Below are 21,893 nucleotides of genomic sequence, written 5' to 3' on the forward strand. Positions count from 1 at the left end.
GTAAAAACACATATATCATCTCCCACCCTTTGAAAAAGAGAACAAAGGAGGCAGCAGTAAAGATTTCTATTTTTTTTAATTACCATAGGACTTCCCTGATGGTCCAGTGGTTAAGAATCTGTCTGCCGATGCAGGGGACTCGGGTTCAATCTTCAGCCCAGGAAGATTTCACATGCTGTGGGGCAACTCAGCCCATGAGCCACAACTACTGAGCCCGTATGATGCAACTACTGTAGATCACACGCCCTAGAGTCCATGTTCTGCAACAAGAGAAGACATCACAATGAGAAGCCCACACACCCCAACTAGAGAGTAGCCCCGTTCACCACAAGAGAAAGCCTGAGCACAGCAACGAAGACCCAGTGCAACCAAAAATAAATGAATAAAATCTTAAAAAATGACCATAATTTGCGATGTTAGTTAACTTTAATTTTTCCCGCCATCAGGGTAGAACTAGAAATGAATGGAGCACTTATGAAGTACATGGTATTTTCAGCACAGTCATGGACATCTTGGGTGACTTTGGACATGTTTTGACTTGCTGTGCTGCAATCTCTCACTTGGAGCGATAACCCTTCTAAGTTACAGATCCATCTAGGACTAAGAATAAATAACAAGTATCTTTAAAGTACTGGGTCAATTAAAAGAATAATACTCAACAACATCCTCAACAAGTGACCCAGGGAAAACCAATAGATAGTTTAAAATGAAGAGTAGTCCAAAGTAGTTACTCTTGGCCCCTATGTCAGCTCAGCTAGTGGGTGGCCTTGGGGAAACTGAATGGAGTTCATTAATCCACATAAGCATGATATCTGCAAAAAATAAAAGATTGACACAAGCAGGTTTAAACAGAAATGTATCACCTCTCAAGACAAGAAGTCCAGATGACAGGGTTGTTGGATTTAGTGATGCTACCAAAAACCTGGTTCTTTCCTTCTCTCCTCCTTTTTCCTTTGGCCATCGTACTCATGGTTACAATATGATTGCCAAAGCCAACAAGCTTCCACTTTCATTCCACATTCGTATCCAGTGGGAAAGAAGGAGGAAAAGCGTTCTTCCAGATCATAATAGATAAGCCCTATACTTCAGTCTGACTGGACCAGGAAAGGTTCTAAGTCCACTCCTGGACCAGTTGCTTTTACCAGGTTAAAACATGCTCTGATTAGTTCAGACTAGACAGGATCTCTTCTGGACTAGGAATGGGGAGATACTTGAGCAAAACCAAAGTTCTGATTCAGGAAGAAGGAAAACAGGATGACTGCTAGCTCAGCCACCAGCGGTGCCCATTGCTCACCAAAGGTGAAAGCTTTCAGTTTGCAAAAGCCCAAGTGGCTCCTGCAATTTAAAAAAAAAAGTTCAAACCCATTTTGGAAGTGTTTGGAAGTGCAACTGAAAGCATAATGGCCTTCAGTAATGTCTTTTCTCCACAAAAATATTATAACTGCGACTGTTGTTCAGTTGCTAAGTCAAGTCTGACTCTTTGCGACCCCAAGGACTATAGACCACCAGACTCCTCTGTCCGTGGGATTTCCCAAGTAAGAATATTGGAGTAGGCTGCCATTTCCTCCTGTAGGTGACCTTCCTGATCCAATAATCGAACCTCATCTCCTGCAAGAAGACAGGCTCTTTGTGGTGTTAACCTTTGAATTACATTGCAGTTCCCAGGTGGCTCAGATGATTAAAAATCCGCCTGCAATGCGAAAGACCCAGGTTCGATCCCTGGGTGGGGAAGATCCCCTGGAGAAGGGAACGGCTACCCACTCCAGTATTCTGGCCTGGAGAATTCCCTGGAGAAGTCCATGCGGTCGCAAAGAGCCGGACACGACTGCGCGACTTTCACTTCCCTTGACTTCACTCCAGTAGGAGAGTCAGTGCAGCCCTGTCGCCCTCTACTGGAATCACAGCAAAATTGTTGAAGGCAACTTTATTCCTTCCCAAATCTGTTTTTAAAAACCACATTCTTCTAGGTTCGAGTATACAAAAAATTTTATTATCTCACTTAACACGTTTCTAGGTTCAAGTATATAAAAAGTCCCCTTGTTTTCTGTTGATGGACTTTGATATTCTTGTTCTGGCTCCAGGGGAGTCACTGTGGAGAAGAAAGGAAATACTGTGAGATCAATCTAGGTCTAAAGCTGCATTAATCATATGGAGCCCCTCAGGGAGTCTGTTAGGATGGAAGAGTGGGTGAGGATATGGGGTCCCCTCAGCAGCCTTTGAAGGCAAAAGGACAAGGGGGCGGCAGAGGATGAGATGGTTGGATGGCATCACCAACTCAATGGACATGAACTTGAGCAGACTTGGGGAGACAGTGAAGGACAGGGAAGCCTGGTGTGCTACAGTCCATGGGGTCACAGACAGTTGGACACGACTGACCAACAGCAGCAGCAGCAGCCTTACGTGGTCTGAAAGCTGGATGTAAAACACAAGGACTTTGTTGTCTCCAAAGCAGCTGGACTACTAAATAATTGTAGTTTGCAATCAAATGGCCCTTTGGCATTTATAAAACATTTTTACAAGATTCACTGGGCCCCAAGAATGAACTCGGAGGCAGACTTAGGTTACTGCTTTTGCTTCATCAGTGAGGAAACCAAGGCCTTAAGACATCATTTTCCCCAGGATATGTAGCTAATAAATAGGAAAATTTGTGCTTTCAGTCCCAGGGCCCATGCTTTTCTATTGACTCTATATCCTGCTTTCCCTTCCTGGCTGGTCTGTAAAATGATTTTGTTATCTTACTCAATATGTTTCCCAAGGCAGTTTGATGACAACTCAGATCTTTTAGTTAATTAGTTCCAGATTTTTCCCTGCTAATTTGAGAAACTGATTCATTAGCATGAAATAAAGGGTTTTTCTGGCAGTGGTTTAGAATGAATTCTTTGAGTCAGAAGCCGCATTTGGACCTATTCAACTCTTGAAGAAAAGAAAGAATGTAATTTAATTGTATGACTAAATAAACAACAGGCTTAAACTGAACTCATGAGTCAACATCCAGCAGAAAAGGACAGTTGTGCAATTTAATATGTGACAATGCAATTTAATGTTCTAGGGGTAGACAATTTTTCCCTTCTTCCATTCTAGCTTCTTTGGCTGGTCTAATAATTAAATTGACATAAGACAGATTAATAAGAGAACAACCAAATTTAATTTTGTATATATAGGATTCCCATAAAAATTTGAGACCCAGAGTTAAATTGGGCAACTGAGACTTATATGCTATCCTCGGTCAAGCATTGGGTAGGGGTACTTCCCTGGCAGTACAGTGGATAAGACCCTGCATTTTCAAGGCAGGCGGCAGGGGTTTGATCCCTGGTCGGGGAACTAGGATCCCATATGCAGTGCAGCCAAAATAAAGAATTGGACCACGGGCCTGAGTCTTCCAAAGGAAGGAGGGTAATTCACAAGAAGATAAGAAGAGCTGGTATTTGATGGTTAAATGTTCATCCTTCCACGTAGATAGGTCGTTCAAATAAAATGTTGTCTCTACTAGGATCTCTTTTCCTGGACCAGGCCCCCTATCTAAGTTCTTTTAGGCAGTTAAGGGAAAGTAAAAGTCTTCCCTGAGTCTGCTGGGTCTTGATTGCCTTCAGTTCAAAACAATCCACATGCCAAAGTGGCCTATTTGGGGGTGACTTATTCGCCTTCCTTTCACTATTTAACTTTTTTCAGCATGTCACTTTCTTGGCTCATAGATTAACTTTGTTTGCATATAATTTAGTAAAATAAGCTAACAAATTCCGTTTTTTCTTTGAATCTGTTAAAAAATCTTTTTAAACAGCAAGTCTCAGACTGTATTCGTCTCCATGTTTTCAGATGACATGGTTCTTTGCTTTAAGGAGAAAGAAGGTGCTGGAGATTGAGTCAGTGACATGGGTTGTTTGTAGCCTGTGTCCACCTTCTGCCCTCTGAGAGTTGGGGTTAGGATTTCTTTGGGGGCCTCTGCAATTTCTCTCCTCCATGTCCTGCCTCCCCACCAAGAAAACACCCAGGACAGCTCAGATGTGAACATTACAGGTACATGGAGGGTTGTAGCCCTTCACTGGTGGTGGCTCAAATGTACAGAATCATGACTATTCCAGCTGGGAATACGTGTTGGGGCTCCCCAGGTTAACTCACCTCATTTAGTAACAGAACACAGCTCCAGATGGGTTATTTGGTTGTAGCTGCTTTTTCCAAGTGGCTATAAAGTCATAGAAGGTTCTGGTTTTATTAGTTCCATTTAGGTACAACTGTAATTTCCTGTTTTTAGTCAATGCTGGAGAGAGAGCTGGCCAATCCCTGGTGATGTGGTCTTTGGATCCATGACTTCTGCTTTTAATTACTTTATGGGTGGTGTGCTACGTCACTCCTCTGTCCATGGGATTCTCCAGGCATTAACACTGGAGTGGGTTGCCATTTCTTCCTCCAGGGGATCCTCCCAACCCAGGGATCGAACTTGCATCTCTTATGTCTCCTGCATTGGCCGGCAGGTTCTTTACCACTAGCGCCACCTGGGAAGCCAGTCAATTGTTCTATAGAATATGCTAAAGAGAGCAGCTGCAGGTGGTTTTCTCAGCTGGTTTTCTCAGCTGGTTCTTGAGTTGTGTATTCAGTTGTTTCAGAAGTTGCTGAGTGAAGTCTCATCCACCTTTAGTATGTCCACAGCTCACACTTTGAAACCTCAGTGTTAGGGAAGTGTAATTTTTAGACATAACTTTTTTGCTTAAAAACCATGTTTTACTTTCAGGTCAATTTACAGGCATTAGTCTGTTGATCCCTAGTAATTTTTTTTTTAATTGAAGTATAGTTGATTTACAATGTCTCAAGTGTACAGCAAAGCAATTCAATTATATACATATATATATGTACAACTTTTTCAGATTCTCTTCCATTATAGGTTATTACAAGCTATTGAAGATAGTTCCCTGTGCTGAACAAGTAGGTTCTTGCTGTTTATTTATCTTATATGTAGTAGTGTTTGTCTGTTAATTCCCAATTCCTCATTTATCCCTTCCCTCCAACTAGTAATTTTTAAATGTAAATGAAAAGCTGGTCTGTCCAGCCCCACCTGTCCACACCCAGTCTTGCAAGCTTCTTCCCCAGCTCAGTTATTCATGGCCTCTCAGACAGAAGGAGGTGGCCACTGAGGTGCTGAAGGAGTCTGTTAAGAAGCAAGTCCAAACTGCGCAGGCACTGGGGACGGAGACATTTAGTAAATGACCAAATGGCCTTGGGTGTAGGGATGCTCACTTCTTAGCATTCAATGCCATGGGCATTTCCCACATCAGTTGGACACCATGCTGTGTGTCCTGGGAAAGGCAGCTATAGGTGGGAGCTCCTGGGATCTGTTCCAACAGGTTGGTGGTTTTGATTATTGTGCAAATACAAAGTTTACACCAAGAATATGACTGGCTGAGCTATGTCACAGCAAGCCTCTAGGACGACCATTAGCTTTTAGGCAAGCTTTCATTTCTGTTACATCTGTTAGATAACATGCCAAAGAATTTGAATATAGCAACCCTCCCACGAGGAAATAAAGGCTGAAGACAGTTCCTGTAACGTGGGTGGCTAGGAGGAGGTATAATGACAACTTCTTAGAAAGACAGATGGCACAATAGTAACAGCTCAGATTAGAGCCAATTCTACCTGGGTTCAAATCCTAGAGATGCTATTTATAGCTGTGTGGCTTCTGGATGGTAAACCTGCCCAGGCTTCAAGTTTTTCGTCTGTAAAATGGAAATGATAGCAACAGTGCTTATTTCTTGGGGAGGTAAATGATTTAACAAACAAAAAGTACATGACGTGTCAAATGTTCCACTCTAGTCTCTCAAGGGAAAACTGTGAATTCGTTACAGACACCACCCACCTTGCAATTAGAGCTCTAAGCTAACAGTTTCCCATTTGCTTCTCACAACAGCCCTGGGAGGTTGGCTAGGTAGGAATTAATGCCTCTATTTTACACCTAAGGAAGCTAAGAGCCCAAGAAAGTTCTCTGCTGTAAAATGGAATGATGAATAGCCCATCAGGAGTGGCTCATCTCTAAATTGTAGACATGCATTTTCCAACCAAGCCTATTTCATTTGGTTGCAACTGATAGATAAAAACCTTTCAAAACTACTTTTATTTGTTTATTTTCATTTTTGGCTTTGCTGGATCTTCATTGCTGAGCAGACTTTCTCTAGTTAGAGCAAGCAGGGGCTACTCCCTGGTTGTGGTGTTCGGGCTTCTCATCGGGGCGGTTTCTCTTGTTGAGGAGCACGGGCTCTAGAACACAGGCTCAATAGTTGTGGCGAATGAGCTTAGTTGCTCCGCAGCCTGTGGGGTCTTCACCACTGAACCACCAGGGACTCCTGATAACAACTTGTTTAAACTGCATGAATTCTGCTTCATCCTACCAACATCTACAAATTCCTCACTCACCCACTGTGTTCAACCAAAGCAAACTTCAAGTGTATGTTCGCCACCTCTGAGCTTTAGCCCAGGAACTTCTTTTTTTTTTTTTTTTAAAGACTTTATCTTCTTTGTTCTCAGTAAAGGAAAAAAAAAAAAAAGAAACTCATTCCTCTTTTCTTCTTTCCTTTTCACTGCAACAGAAGTCGTAACCACTGGACTGCCAGGGAAGTCCCTAATCCAGGAATCGGATGAACATGTTTCTGTGCGATGTCAGGCACACACTCACATACACCTGCTAGTTTCTTTGTTTATGAGTTACAATGTCACTATTTGTTACCATCATTATTATAAGAAGCTTTATTTTTCCAAACCAGAAATAATCCAAATGTCTACCACATGAAAATGGAAGAAGAAATCATGGTTTATTCAAACAAGAGGCTACTTCTCAGCAGCAAATAGGAATGAACTACAGATACATGTAATGACATGAATTCATCTCAAAAATGCTATATTGAGTGAGAAAAGCCAGACACAGAAGGGAACCTACCTTATAATCCCATTTATATGAAGCTTTAGAAATGACAGAACAAATTTAATGGTGATAGAACTCAGAATATTGGATGTCAGGTCAAGGGGAGGTGAATACAAGGAATGATTAGAAATGTGGCAGGTGGGGACTTTATGAGGTGTCAGAAATGTTCTGTCTCTTAATAGAAAGACAGGTTAAGCAGAATATACTTTAAAACTCATTGAACTGTATACTTAAGGTCTGTGCATTTTACTGCAAGTAAATCATATCTCAATAAAAGCTGTCAGCCTTTTAATCATAACTGTATAATCACCTACAGCTGACAGAGTTAGGGGACAGAAAAGCAAACTTAGTTACAGACATGCAGAGTTAGAAGCAGTTAAAGTGAAAAAAACTAGGAATGTTCAGGCTTGAACAAAAAGTAGTTTTGAAAGGTTTTTATCTAATTAACTCTGTAGGAGCTGCACTTCACATCTATTTCCCTTTGACCGTATGCTAAATACATCCTGTGTCTGGTATTTATCCTTACAGCACCCTTATCAGAAAGAAGGCTGAAGAGCCACCAAACGGCCAGAATCAATTACTGGGTTACTGACACCAGCCTGTGACTGTCTTTGAAACAATGCAAGAGGAAGAAATCAAGTTCTTAACGCCTTTGTTCCTCATCACAGACTCCTGACTGTGAGCCCCCTTCTAATATAAGCCCCTAAACTCCTCATGGAGGGGAGCACAGTTCCTGAGGCATGAACCTACTGTGTTCCCTTCTCCACTAGCTGAGAATTAAAGCCACTTTTCTATTTCTTCCAGACTGTATTTCCATATTTTAAAATTCCGCTTCAGTGACAGAGAAAGCCAAGACTTTAGCCAGCAACACTTCACCTTCGAATGCAGGGTGTGAGGGTTCTATCCCTGTTTGGGGAGCTAAGATTCCACATGCCTCTCAGCCAAAAAAACATAAAACAAACATTGTAATGAATTCAATAAAGACAAAAAAAGGGGGGGCACATCAAAAAGCCGGACACGACTGAGAGACTGAACTGAACTGAACTATGAGCAATGAATTGTTTCATGCAAATCCACCTGGTGGGTTGAACACAATTATGGAAGATAGCACATTTCAGTCGGTGTGTAGAATGAAAATCCTTGAGACCCCCGTGAGGTTTATGTGAGAAATGAGTTAGGAGCCACACATCCAGCTCTGGCTACGGTGCTCTTGGAGCAGAGAGTGCACTCCGCACTCCTCCCTTTACACAGTGCAGTTGCCCTGCCCAGAGGCATATGGGATCCTAGTTTCCCCACCAGGGATCAAACCTACACTCACCTGCATTGGAAGTGCAGAGTCTTAAGCACTCAAGACTGCTGCTTCCCAAGCTGGGTCCACAGATCCAGTAACCAGGTTATACTTGGACCATTTCCACCAACTCCAGTAGAAGAGTTTGAAGACCCCACCATTAAAACCACAACCTCATCCAGGCCAGTTATGCCATAGTATTCTTTTGAAGTCCTTCAAGAAAACTAGAGTCTAAAACCATCTCCTATTGTAAATAGCAGTTCTCTGAACATTTTCCCTTCTGCCCACATAAACCTTTTGTACTTGAGAGACTGGTTCCTCTTCTTTGCCAAGGAAGCCCATCATCTATCTGCAGGATTTTTAAAAAATATTTATTTATTTTGCTGTGCCAGGTCTTCACTGAGGCACATGGGATCTTTAGTTGTGGCGTGTGGGATCTTAGTTTCCTGACCAGGGATTGAACCTGTGCACCCTGCATCAGGAGTTCGGAGTCTTAACCACTGGAAATTGGGGAAGTCCCCTACGTGCATGATTGATCCCATCTAGCCTCTGGCCTCCATCTTGCTTTGTTTGTTCACAGCCCTTACCCTTCTCAATTTTTATGTTATTATTTGCCCCCAGCCCTCCTCTCTCCGACTTGAGAGTATTCCTTCTTACTGTATCTGTGACAGTCTTCAGCTTATTCATTTCTCTGATCAGCATTCCTCTTCCCACCTAAATAAGTACTCCCAAGCTTTTATCTCCAGACCTCCTCTCTTCTGCTTTTCTTCTGAGGCGTTTTGTTCCCCTTGATAGAGCTTCGTTGAGCACATCTGGGAAGATAGTCCCAAATCTTTATTCCCTTCAGCCCTAGACCAGCCTTGCTAAGTTTCTACTTGATATCTCTGCTTGCCTGCCAGACCCAGACTCCTCACCTTCCACTGAACTAGCATCTTCCTCTGGCTGCTGGTCTAAGTCAATGTCAGCACACAGGCTGCACTTCTAAACATCACTGAGCTTAACATGAACTTTCTCCGCTATCATCACCATCATTTTCCTGCTTCATTGGTTCCCTGAAACTCAGCAGCTTTCCATTTTTTTACTTCATGGTCTCCCTTTTGCAGAGGGAAGAACAAAATCAAAGTGGTTTTGAAGAGTCCTAACTTTCTAAACTGGCTTACAACCCAGAGCTCTGGTTTTCTTTGACATTCGTGGGCCCAGACAAGACCCGTCCAATTTCTTCCCCAGGTTTACTTCAAGTGGAATTAACCTAGAAGGACCCTTTATGCCAAGGAAGGCCATCATCTATCTGCACGATTTTTCAAAAATATTTGTTTATTTGCCTGGGCCAGATCTTCACTGAGGCACATGGGATCTTTAGTTGTGGCGTGTGGGATCTTAGTTGCCTGACCAGGGATTGAACCCGTGCACCCTGCATTGAGAGTTCAGAGTCTTAACCACTGGAAACCGGGGAAGTCCCCTACGTTCAGGGAAGTTCCCTGAACACACCCAAGCTTTTCCTTCTGCCATGGTAATATTCCCTTCCCTCCTTTCCTATTAGTTGAAATTATATTTAGCCATTGCTCAAAATTTACCATAAACAGCAAAATCTGTAATCTCTCCCTCCATTGAACCATTTTGAACCATGCCTACTATGAGTGTGAACTTTTTTATCTTTTGTCTTTCTTTTTTTTTTTTGTCACTCTGCACAGCCTTATGGGATCTTAGTTCCCTCACCAGGGATTGAACCTGGGCCTCAGCAGTGAAAGCATCAAGTCCTAACCCCTGGACCTTCAGGGAATTCCCCAGTGTAAGTTTCTTAGTGACTAAATGGAGTTTCCCACTCATTTCTTTATCTACTACCACCCCAGGCACCACCCCATCTCCCACCTGGGCATAAGGCCTTGAAGACAAGTGCATGATAAATGTTGTCTCCTTGGTGTCCAAGAAGTATGTCTGATCATCATTTTTTGTATAATACCTATTTCTTTTATTCCAGCATACACATGTTTTACAATTTAACATTGGTGAAGTCAGGATTCATCCTACAATCGTTGACTGCTATAATTTAATTAGCAGCATTTTTTCCTCTCAGTGGTACATAAACTATGGGGACATCTTAGATTCAGTGAAATCAAGCATCATTCAAGCATCTCTGATAACAGCTATGTTTACTCATCTGTCCTCTATGGTGAATCATTCTCTTCTCAACATTTCTTTAATTCCTGTTCTCCACTCCTATGGTTGTCTCCTCTTTACCTCATTTAAATTTCTACCTTTCTCACGTAGAGTCAAATTATTATAATAAGACTGTGCTAAATCCGCAGGTGTCATTGGCTCATGATAAAATGCTGTTTACAATTCTGTTTGCTATAGAATGAATGCCAGTTCACTACATAAGCTAGTTAAAATACATCTTTATTTTTGTTAAGTGTGAACAGCCCACCATGCTATAGGAGCTTCCATTTATGAAGACAACGTGGTCAGAAGTCAAGCACTGTTGAAATTAAATATGACAACTAGAGCAACAGGATGTATTTTTAATGACAATGTAATTATTATTCTTTGAGCAGCAGTGTGGCCTAGAGAGTCTCCAGAGAGTATAGGTTTCTAAACATTTCCAGATGCCCTGTACCATGCAATTTCCTTCTTTACGTACCTTCATTCTTCATTTGTTTACAAGGCTGGGAGAGCCACTGGTCTTGGGCCAGGCAACTACGTGGAGGGGACGCTGTCCCCATCAGCATGGGTGTGGGAGGAGAGGTTGGGGGGCCTGCCGTGACTCCTAGTGTTGCAGAAATGGCGCATCTCTCATCTCTTCCCGCAAACTGCTGCTGCTGCTAAGTCGCTTCAGTCGTGTCTGACTCTGTGCGACCCCAGAGATGGCAGCCCACAAGGCTCCCCCGTCCCTGGGATTTTCCAGGCAAGAACACTGGAGTGGGTTGCCATTTCCTTCTCCAATGCAGGAAAGTGAAAAGTGAAAGTGAAGTCGCCCAGTCGCACCCGACTCCCAGTGACTACAAGGACCTTAGCCCACCAGGCTCCTCCATCCATGGGATTCTCCAGGCAAGAGTACTGGAGTGGGGTGCCATTGCCTTCTCCATCCCGTAAACTAGGATCCAGCAAAAAAAGATGACTTGCCCCACAAACTCTACACTCTGCGATCCCAAACTATCCTGCCTCTCTCAAGCTTTTTGCTCAGGCCAATCCTTCCATCCACAGCAGCGCTAATAAGACTCTCTGTGACTGTGGAAATGTTTTATAACTCTGCACTATCCAATGCAACAGCCACTGGCCACATATGGCTATTGAGTAGAGCACTTGAAATGTGGCTAGAGCCATGTGGCAAGAACTCAGTTTTTTTAACTTTAATTAACTTAAATTTAAATTCATGGCCAGTGGCTACCATACTGAAAACCCCATATCTAGCATGTACTTTCTACATGTGCGCTTGGCATGAACATTTTTTCTCCAGATCCCCAACCTTCAGGGAACAGCTCAGAAGCTGTTATCTCCATGAGATTCAGTCTTCCACTGGAAATCATTCCTTCCTCAGAGTTTCCATTACACATTGAACCATTTTTGTTGCGTGTAACATTTTTAATGATACATAATCATATATCACATCCTTGACCAGTCCTTTCTCTGAGGGCTGTGTGAAAATATAATTATGTCTTATTCTTCCTTTGGATCCCACTATGTCTAGTGTAGCGAAAAAAAGTGAAAGTGTTAGACACTCTGTTGTGTCCAATTCTTTGAGACCCCATGGACTATAGCCCATCAGGCTCTTCTGTCCATGGAATTCTCCAGGCAAGAATACTAGAGTGGGTTGCCATTCCCTTCTACAGGGGATCTTTCCAACCCAGGGATAAAACCCAGGTCTCCTGCATTGCAGGCAGATTCTTTACTATCTGAGCCACCGAGAAAGCCCAATATCTAGGGATGTTTTTAAATGTCTGTTACATGAATCTTCTAATGACTGGAAGCAGAGTTATTCACATTAACAATGAGGAATTGACAAGGATTATTGTGTAGTACAGGATTACCTTGACAAAAGACAGATTTGGGCCTTGGCCTCCAGCTCTTGGGAGGTAACTTCTAGACCGCTGAACTGTCCTGCCTGATAGGAGGGTCTTTGTTCACCTGGGGGCCTACAGCCATGCCAGATGGTCTAGGCTAAGTTTGATTTATGATGGGGTCTTGGGCTGAGGGGTTATCAACTCAGCCTCTGGAGGAATGGGAGACTAAGGTCAACCATATGGGGAGTCAGCTGTATCCAGATGGCCATCCCCCCCAAAAAACTCTGCATCTTGATGAGTTTGGGCAGTGTCTCCCTGGTAGGCAATATTCAGTGCATATTGTCACATATTGCTGAGAAAAATAAGCGCTGGCACAGGGTGGGTATTTAGTGAGTGGCTGAATGGATGGATGAAAGAATGATGTTCCTTAATACTGCAAAATCATGGGAGTTGCCAGACTCACTCAGGTCAAATCATTTCCTGTCTGGGATCTGAGTTTTCCTTTTTCTTCTTTCCTAGATAGGCACTTAATCCAGGTGTAGAGTTTACAGATTTTTTCATTTCCATTTTGAATCCTCATTTTCTGTCTCCTATCAAGAAAGCCCCTAAGCTTGCCTTTCATTTTCCTCTTTCCTCTATAACAGAATCCCAGGCCTTATAAGGGTCTCAGAATATTTATCTGGAAGGCATTTGAGCCTTCATTCACACACAAGAACAGAAGAAGACAGTCCCAGAGAGGCAAGAAGTGGAACACAACACAGAAGGAATGATGAGCAAGCCCACGAGGTCTGGGGAAGGGCAGCTGGAGGGCTCCTGGGGTCCTCCAGGGGCCAGGATGCTGCTCAAGGTGGTTCAGGAGCTGCTGCTCTGTCTGTGAGGAGACATGGTCAGCAGATCCACGTGTGGGCAGCCGGCCAGACCCCATACATGTCCATATCAGGCAGGACAGTCCAAGGGTCTAGAAGTTACCTTCACCAGGCACAGCCTCGGAGTCCCTAGGCAAACACTGACCAATAAATCAAGTTGAAAAATATGTAGGAAGCTGGGAATATCAACCGGGAGTATTTGTCAATGGCGTGGGTGTTCTGGAAGATGCGAAGACCCACCTGGCCCTTCAGAAGCCCCTTCTTCCTGGAGGAGCTGGATTCATTGCTCAGGGCCAGGTGGACCACTATTTTGTCTTGTCTTTCTTCTTCTGGCAGAATATGGCTTCTCGGGTACCCAGCTAGGCTGTTGGCCTCAGACTCACTGTAGCTTCCATCTAGCATCATGGTTCTCGAGTGAAGCATCCCACACATGCATGGGAACTGCAGGCAACAAACACAAGGGGAGATGTCAGGCACGTTTAGACCTGGAAGAGGTCCAGATGAAGGGGCCTGGCTGAGAGTATAGCCCATGGCTATTTGGAACCACATAAAGCAGAACTAGCAACATCTCCAGAGATCACTTTGTCCATGACTCTCTACCCTAGCTGCATATTAGAATCACCTTGGGAATGCTTTAAACTGGGCACACCCAGGCTCCACTCTAGACTTATTGATTTAAGGCTCTCAGGTTATTCTACTAAGCAGAACCACTGATCTAGTGCAAAAGCCCTCAGTTGCAGATGCAAAAACTAAGAACAAGAGAAGCTATACAGCTCTCCTGGGATCAGACAGCTGGTGTCAGGATCAGGACTTTAAATCCATATATTCTAGTTCCAACCTGGGGCCCCACCTCTGTGTATAAATACAAAGATGATTAGGTAGGAGAATGTCCTTATTTTAAAGGGTTACATTTAAGGTTCAAGAATCCTGGTGCCTGCCTGTTATGTATTTTTATTGTTTTATTTTATTTTTTCTTGGATAATCCTCTAAGTATAATTGATTTACAAGGTATAGTTTCAGGTATAGAACAAAGTGATTCAGTTATATATATATAAGTATGCATATGCAGATAGATATATATGAGACCTTTTTCCGAGTCTTTTCCATTATAGGTTATAACAAGCTATTGCATACAGTTCCCTGTGCTATACAGTAGGTCTTTGTTTATCTATTTTATATACAGTAGTATATATCTGTTCATCCCAAACTCTTAATTTATCCCACCCCCCACCAGCCCTTTGCCCTGTACTTTTAAATGGTTCAACTGCACTGACGGAAAAGTGTTTACATGAGAAAAAGCTCACACAAAAATGGCAAAATGTCAGCAATGTTGGATGGAGGGGCAGGGTGTATGGATGCACATTATCCTATTTTTTCAACCACTTCTGCAAGTATGAAAATGTTCATGAGAAATTATAAGGTGGAGGGAGGGAAATGGTTTTACTTAACTCCTCCTCACAATTTGGGTCAGCAAAGTTGGCATCCGTTAACGTTTGGCTCATGAGCCCATATTTGTTGGACGAAGGCTTTGTCATATTTTAAATGACTCTATACAGGAAAGTCCAATACTTTCCTGTGTAAAGTCCAAAAGTATTTAAATATAATCCAAAGGTATTTGATAATAATCTATGTACAGATTTTTAAAAATTTAAACAAGGATTCACATACCCAAGTAAAAAGGATTTGTGTTTGATTGATGCTGGACAAAGATATGATGCTAGGAACTGACCATGGGTTTATTCTCAGTCTGTTGCTTGTAATATGTTTCAAACTCTGCTCTCAGCCCTGGTGTGCCTTTTCCATCTGGCAAAGTAAAATAATAATATTTCACACCCTATCTCCTATTGTCATGGATCTTGAAATATACAGATGGATACCAAGAGGCATTAGGATATACAAAAATAGATGAAAAAAATCAAAATTACTTGAAGTATTTTTACACTTGAAGAAATCTATAGTTTGGAGAGCTGTTTTTTTTAAATCAGGCATGATTGTTTCATTATAATTTCTATGTCTTTTCCCATCAGCAACAATAATTAAGTAGCACACTAATACATTCCTAGAATAACATAGATTTTAAGGATAAAGGTTAGTAAGAGGTCATCTATTCAATTCTTTGCATTTAGATATAATCACACCCAAACTTGGTAAAATTATGAGATATTTTTATATTACTGGGGACTTCATTTTTTAAGACACAGGTCTTTACTCCTTTTCCTTGTTCTAAGCTGAAATTCTGTCTGCTAAAATAAACACAGACTTTTAAGATTTTGAGTTAGAATCAGGTGATGCTCAAGATGATGGAAAATCTCTATTTCCCACATCAGCTCATTTCTAAGAAAAATTAAGTGGCTCTTGGCACACTGGGCAGGTCTGGATAATCAGCCAAAGAATTTGAGCACATACAGTGGAGCAGACCCCGTGCCTCCATGCTTTGCCTTCCAGCTTCAACCCAAGCAGCATAGAGCCCCCTCTTGAACCTGGGTGAATCTAGCAGGCTCTGGTTAGACTTGCCGTCTGCAGAGCAGAAGCCAGGCTTCAGTGGGCCTCAGAATTGCTCGGGAACTTGTCCGCAATGCCAATTCCAGGGTGCCAGCTCCAGAGAATCTGAATCCATAGGTATGGGGTATACCTGGAATCTTCATCTTTAGTAGGCTGAGAAGGTGATTCCAGGCCCCTTTGGGAACCTCAGCTCCACTGGGGGCCATGTTAACAGTCGTGAATAGTGATTTCTCTGTGGAGCAGTGAGAGAGAGATTTCATGTCTTCCCCACCTCTCCTCCAGCAACTATACCTTCTCAGCCTTTCAATCGCATGTTAGACAACAGTGGAGAGCAAGCCCTTACTGCCCAGGTTTCTGTTCCCATAGACAGGGAACTAGACTTGGGGCCAATGGTCTGTCCACTGATGACTTCCTCTTTGCTCCTTAGATAGCATCGTATCATCACTGCCCAAGACCAGGCTCATCATATGGTAATAGGTTGATGATCTGCCTGAGAACATGTTATATGAGGTTAATAGTTCGTAAATCCATATTTGTTAGAGTAAGGCTTTGCTACTTTTTGAAAAGCTCTCCACAAGGAAAGCCTAACAGAGTATAAATCAAGTGCTTAAGTAGAATCAAAGGCATTTGATAATGATCAATGTACAGATTACTGAAAATGTGAACAAATACCCAAAATGCTGAAGCAGAAAAGTTATGAAGAGAACTTGAAATGTGTATCTTAAACATTCTAGCATATTTGAAGACACCCTGGAAATACTTAGCAGATATATAGTGGAATTGAAAGACTATTTTTGAAAATGCAACACATCCTCTTTGCCTAAAATTTAAAGCTTTCTTATGCAAAGGAGCTCCCAGACACCTAGACATGCATCAATGTAGGATTTTTCAGTCCCCTAATCTCTACATCTTTCAGATGAACATCATTTTTATTAGTGCAATGATTAGTAAGGATTTGGTAACAAGTTGGCATTTTATTTCTTAACATGATTAATAAGAGTCTGTGTGTGAATAGAAGAGACTTTCCCTCTCTGCCCACGTGCATTGCCCTGAATTCCCCATTTGCATTCCATCTCATGGTATACTTTAGTGTAGTGCAGTGCTGTGTAGATAGCACAGTATTTCCAATGAGCCTAAAGGCTAAAGTCTCAGGATCAATGGGCCAGAGAACTGATAAATATATGAGTTTTTTATTCTAGAACTTTCCTCTTGTCTGCTCAAAGGCCATGGAGACATTTTCCCTAGACATGTTCAGGAATGATAGTGAGACTTTATGTGCATCTAGAACCATACAATTTCAAAGTAACTTTCCCATACATTATTGCAAGGGTGTTGTAACCCTTAACAGTAACCCTGGGAGGTAGGTGGGGTGAGGATTCTGTTATACTTTTTTAAAACAGATGAGGAAACTGAGGCCCAAAAGAAGTGGCAGAACTGAGATCAAGAACCCAAGTCTTTCTAGTTTTTGTCCAAAGACTAGCTACTTTCTGGGATCCGTTGTGATAGAAGCTAGAATATTCTGAAATGGATCCTCCTCCTTTTGCACAAACATCTCCCTTTTCTCTGCTTCCTGCTATTCTCATCCAACCAGCAGCATGGACTCCAACAAGGAAATGAATGAAACTTCTCTCGCCTTCTCCTGCAGCTTCCGCTCCTTCCGCTCCTGCACGGTGGTCAGGTAGTTGACGGCCGCGTACTCCAGCACCGAGAGGAACACGAACACGAAGCTGACCCAGAGGTAGATGTCCACGGCCTTGATGTAGGACACGCGGGGCATGGAGGCGTTCACGCCCGTGATGATGGTGGACATGGTCAGCACCGTGGTGATCCCTGCAATGTCCAGCTTTAGTTCAGCCTCTGACAAGCATGCATGACTGCCCCATTTTACATTCTCTCTCTCTCTTATATCCAACCAGAAGTGCCCCTGGCAGGTTTCCACCTCATAGAGGTGTGAGGGTCTGCTCCAAACCAGCCACCCCGTTCTCCTCCTGGGCCACTCCCTGCATGTCCCCTTTTACTCTGAGCCCCTTGGAGCTGGGGGTCTTTGTGATGTGACTGCCAAGATCCATGGTGCATCCCAGAGGATCTGCTCAGATGTGGAATTTAAAACAGTCACTGTGAAAATCGACTATATTTCAATAAAAAATAATTTTTTTAATTTAATAAAAATGTAACTAATTGAATTTAAATTTAAAACTAATTCATTTAATTTAATAAAAATTTAAAAGCAGGGGCTAAAGAACCCCTCTCAAGGAACCTTCCCAAACCTCAAGAAAAGAACACATCCACCCTCATCTGAGTCCAGAAAGCCTGTCACACCGGTTTCTTCCTCATTGTGCCTTGCTGGTCAAACCCTCTCGTGTCTCGGGGCCCAACCTGGTTTTGTCCAAATTGACAATGATGAGGTGCAAGTGTTGACTCTGACACTTAGGGGCTTCCAAGGCTAAGCCACAACTCCAGGGAATGCAGCCCCCCTCTCCTTCCAAGAAATCATGAAACATGGGTCCTGCTCCCAAACTCTGTCTAAATAAAGCCAACAAGCTAAGTTTTTGTATTTACAGAGTAAGTTTGGGCATTTGTCGAATTGCCTCATTTATCAAAGTACTGAGCTCCGGCACTGCCAGTGGTAGAAGTCCACATCCCAGAAAAGTGCTCTCTTTCTGAAATGATTTGAGCAGAGGTGGTGTGGTTTGAGCTCCCTGAGGTTTTCACCACGTGGTCTGGGAAACTGAGGGCAGTGTGGAATTGGAAAGCAAGAAGTAAGAGGAAAGTTCGCTCCTCTGACTCGGACAGACCATCACTTAAGAACTCTGAATGGTGACTTTTACTTCTTCTCTACATGGTGACTGGTTGAAAAAGAAAAAAAAAAACAAAAACCCACCCTGCCACACCTTATCAAGTGCTTTTACCCAGTGAGACTCTGGCGGGCACAGCTCTGCGGTCGATCCAGAAGGACACCCAGGACAGCATGACCATCAGGGTGGCGGGAAAGTAGGTTTGGAGCAAGAAGAAGAAGATGTGGCGACGCAACGTGAAGTTGATGTACAGACGGTTGTACCAGCCTGTGGAACACAGGAAGAAGCCAGTGAGATCCCATCACAGCGGCAAAAACAAGCTCCTTTCCTGGGAGCCCTTCTTTCCTATCATCATATTCATCTTCAGCAGAAAGTTAAAAGTTCATGATTGGTTGCCTTAGTACAATAAGCTTCCTTTCTAAAATCTAATCCCTCTGAGCCTCAGTTTTCTGGTCTATAAACTGGGGAGAATATCAATATTATCTACACCATAGATTCGTTGGGTAGACAGTAGTTAATTCATATAAAAAACAGCAGCACATAATGAAAAAGAAATTCTTTAAAATGGTTTTAGGGGCTTCCCTGGTTGCCCAGTGGTTAAGACTCCACACTTATATTGCAGGGGGCACAAGTTCTACCCCTGGTTGATCCCACATGCTGCTTGGTGCAGCCAAAAAACAATTTGTTTCAAAAAAAGGTTTTAGAAAAGAGTTTATTTAAACTTGCCAAGAAGAGATGAGAAAAGAAAATTGTGTGCCAAATACACATCAGAGCAGAAGAGAAGAGAGGGATGAAGGTGAGCACCATGGACATAAAGGGCTGTCCTGACACCCTTGGCTGGAGCTTGCTCTTCTCCACTGTTGGATGTTGTGGACAGAAGGGTGGGGCTGGGGGCAGGCGAATGGGGAGATAGTGGCCATGCAGGAGCAGACAGTAGCACAAAATCTTCCCACACCTGGGCCTGAGCTTCTCAGCACTGGGACAGGAAGCGTACAGAAGTGAGAAGTCCTCTATGGTCCTGTGGCTACTGCAGAGCTGTATATTGTATAAAGGTACATTGAAGTCCTAACTTCCACCACCTGTGAATGTGACCTTACTGAGAAATCAGGTCTTTGTACATGTAATCAAAGTAAGGTGAGGTCCCTTTGAGTTAGGGTGGCCCATAACCCAGTGACAGGGGTCCTTAGAGAAGAGGGAAGTTTGAACATAGATGCACAAAAACACGGATTCCCTGGTGGCTCAGATGGTAATGCTCTGCCTGCAGTGCAGGAGACCTGGGTTCAGTCCCCAGGTTGGGAAGATCCCCCAGAGAAGGGAATGGCTACTCACGCCAGTATTCTTGCCTGGAGAATTCCATGGATAGAGGAGCCTGGTGGGCTACAGTCCACAGGGTTGCAAAGAGTCAGACATACCATGGACACACCAGAGACACAGGGAGCCACATAAAAATAAAGGCTGAGGTTGAAGTAATGCTATAACCACCAGGAGCTGATAGGAGGCAGGGAAGGATTCCTTCCCAGAGCCTTTAGGAGGAGCAGAGTGCTCAGGCTTCCAGCCTCAGCACTGGGAGTGAACACATTCCTATTGTTTCAAGCATCCAGTTTGTGGTACTTTGTTAGGGTGCCCCTAGGCAACTATTTACAAGGGCTGATTGTGAGGTCAGAGAAGAGCTCACAAATGGACGCTCTCAAAACTTCAAATATGGACCCAGGGTCCAAGAAGAGGTCACACTATACATGAGATATAGTTTGTATACATGAGATATAGTTTGAATATAGGTTGTAAATACATTTCCTTGGAAAGCTATCCATCTATATCGTTAAGTCAGATGAATCAGTTTATAGAATTGTGTGTAAAACCTGACTTTTGTAATATTACACTTTTGGAATTTTTCTAAGGGCTTTCCAGGTAGCTCAGTGGTAGAGAATCCACCTGCCAAGAGGGAGACACCAGTTCTATCCCTGCGTTGGAACGATTGTCTGGAGAAGGAAATGTCAACCCATTCCAGTAGCCTTGCCTGGGAAATCCCATGGGCAGAGAAGGCAGGCAGGCTAAGTCCATGGGGTCTCAAAAGAGTCAGATATTACTTAGTGACTAAACAACAACAACAATTTTGTAAAATGACATAATTTTGTAAAATGACATAATTAATCAGGATGTCTGCAAGGATATTTGCTGAATTGTTCAGAGTGAGTGCCTCCAGCCATGGGATTTCAGAGGGCAGCAACTTTTACACCCTTTGCTTTTAAGTGCTATTTTTGTTTTGTTGCACTATGAATTATTAAAATAATTTTAAAAATTCTTTTCATTGGAAGGGGGCCAAAGAAGCATTCTAATGTGTTTTCTTCCACATGTGAACCCAACTGTGGCAGAAGTTAGCTACCCGTGCTGCTGTAGAAGGCCAGTCTGGAAGTGGTGTGGAATTTCTGAATCAGAAACTGAGATAGGGAGATCTTTTCGTCCGTTTTCAGGGATTCGTCCCCATTCTTCCAATATAGCATCAGATCTTCATCTGTATATGCATCTTTGGGGAGAGGAAAAGAAGTTAATTTGACTCCTTGTCTTCTGAGGCAAGGTGGAGCAACAGGGCCTGGGAGTAAATAGGTCTTATCTCTGGCAGGCAGTACTCAGTCTCAGAGTTACTAAAATGGCACAAGGAGGGAAGAAGGCAAAGATCTGTCATTACGAATACAGATACTTACAGCTTTCCAGCTCCAAAGAACAGGTCTGAGAATCCAGGGGAAAGTGGCTGAAATCCATGTTGCACATGGCGGTGACCGTAATCCTGGAACCCAAACAAAGATGTCGGCTCGTGCAGTGGCCCACCGAGTCGCTAGTCTACCCACAGTGAGGGGGACACAGACATGCCGGGAGCGGCTGCCTCCTTCCAGAGGCCGGGAACCCAGGTCTCTAAGTTAACGTAGTCTACCCACAGTGAGGGGTGCCGGGAGCCGGCATATTGCATATTGAGTGCAGCACTTTCCACAGCATCATCTTTCAGGATCTGGAATAGCTCAACTGGAATTCTATCACTGCCGGGAGCCAGCGTGAGGAACTCCGCCCATGACAAAGGTCATGAGGAAGGAGGCTCGGCATACGCAAAGGCGGGATCGAGCCTCAGGAGTCCCCCTGGAAATTCTCGAGCATCTACCCCCAAACCAGAGTCTGCCTACTTTCTGCTTTGTGCTTTCACCTACACCTCTGACTTTACGGGGGGCTGTCTCCCACTACCTCTCTCTGGAAAAAGAGTTAGCTTACAGCTCCAGTTAATAATTCCTGGGTGTGACAGTGTTTAACCTACAAACTCCTTTGGAAATCCTCTAGCCTGCCTGAATGGGTTTTTCCGGCCACATGTGATTGTTCAGAGCCTCCCAACTGTGAGAGGCAGGAGATGTTCTAAACTGCCTAAACACAGATTCCTTTGAGTAGTTAAAAGATTAATTAGAAATTGTATTGGTGAAGGGTTTTTTCACTTGTTGAGCCAGTTTGCTGCTAAGTCTTCATACTCCTTACCTACTGTGTCCTTGGCAGTGTATTGAT

General features: G+C 43.2%; 1 protein-coding gene and 1 long non-coding RNA gene across 3 annotated transcripts in view; both read right to left on the reverse strand.

The window, feature by feature from the left end:
* Positions 1-1,976: 1,976 nt before the first annotated feature.
* On the reverse strand, positions 1,977-4,460 carry LOC123327695. The gene is made up of 2 exons (XR_006542362.2): positions 4,117-4,460; positions 1,977-2,089 (listed from the first exon to the last, which is right to left on the reverse strand). It is a non-coding gene; the product is annotated as an uncharacterized LOC123327695 (long non-coding RNA).
* A 6,116-nt stretch (positions 4,461-10,576) lies between these two features.
* The window catches only part of GABRR2 (gamma-aminobutyric acid type A receptor subunit rho2), a 44,728-nt gene continuing 33,411 nt past the window's right edge, over positions 10,577-21,893 (reverse strand). For both annotated transcript variants that reach the window (XM_006055339.4, XM_044924280.2), the window contains 5 exons: positions 21,056-21,138; positions 20,737-20,877; positions 18,468-18,620; positions 17,192-17,388; positions 10,577-13,497 (listed from right to left, as the gene is read on the reverse strand). In XM_006055339.4, the coding sequence (XP_006055401.4) occupies positions 13,186-13,497; positions 17,192-17,388; positions 18,468-18,620; positions 20,737-20,877; positions 21,056-21,138 (886 nt within the window). In that variant the 3' untranslated portion in view covers positions 10,577-13,185. The remainder of the gene's footprint in view (positions 13,498-17,191; positions 17,389-18,467; positions 18,621-20,736; positions 20,878-21,055; positions 21,139-21,893) is intronic.

The sequence above is a fragment of the Bubalus bubalis genome, chromosome 10, assembly GCF_019923935.1.
Source record: "Bubalus bubalis isolate 160015118507 breed Murrah chromosome 10, NDDB_SH_1, whole genome shotgun sequence".
NCBI lineage: Eukaryota > Metazoa > Chordata > Mammalia > Artiodactyla > Bovidae > Bubalus > Bubalus bubalis.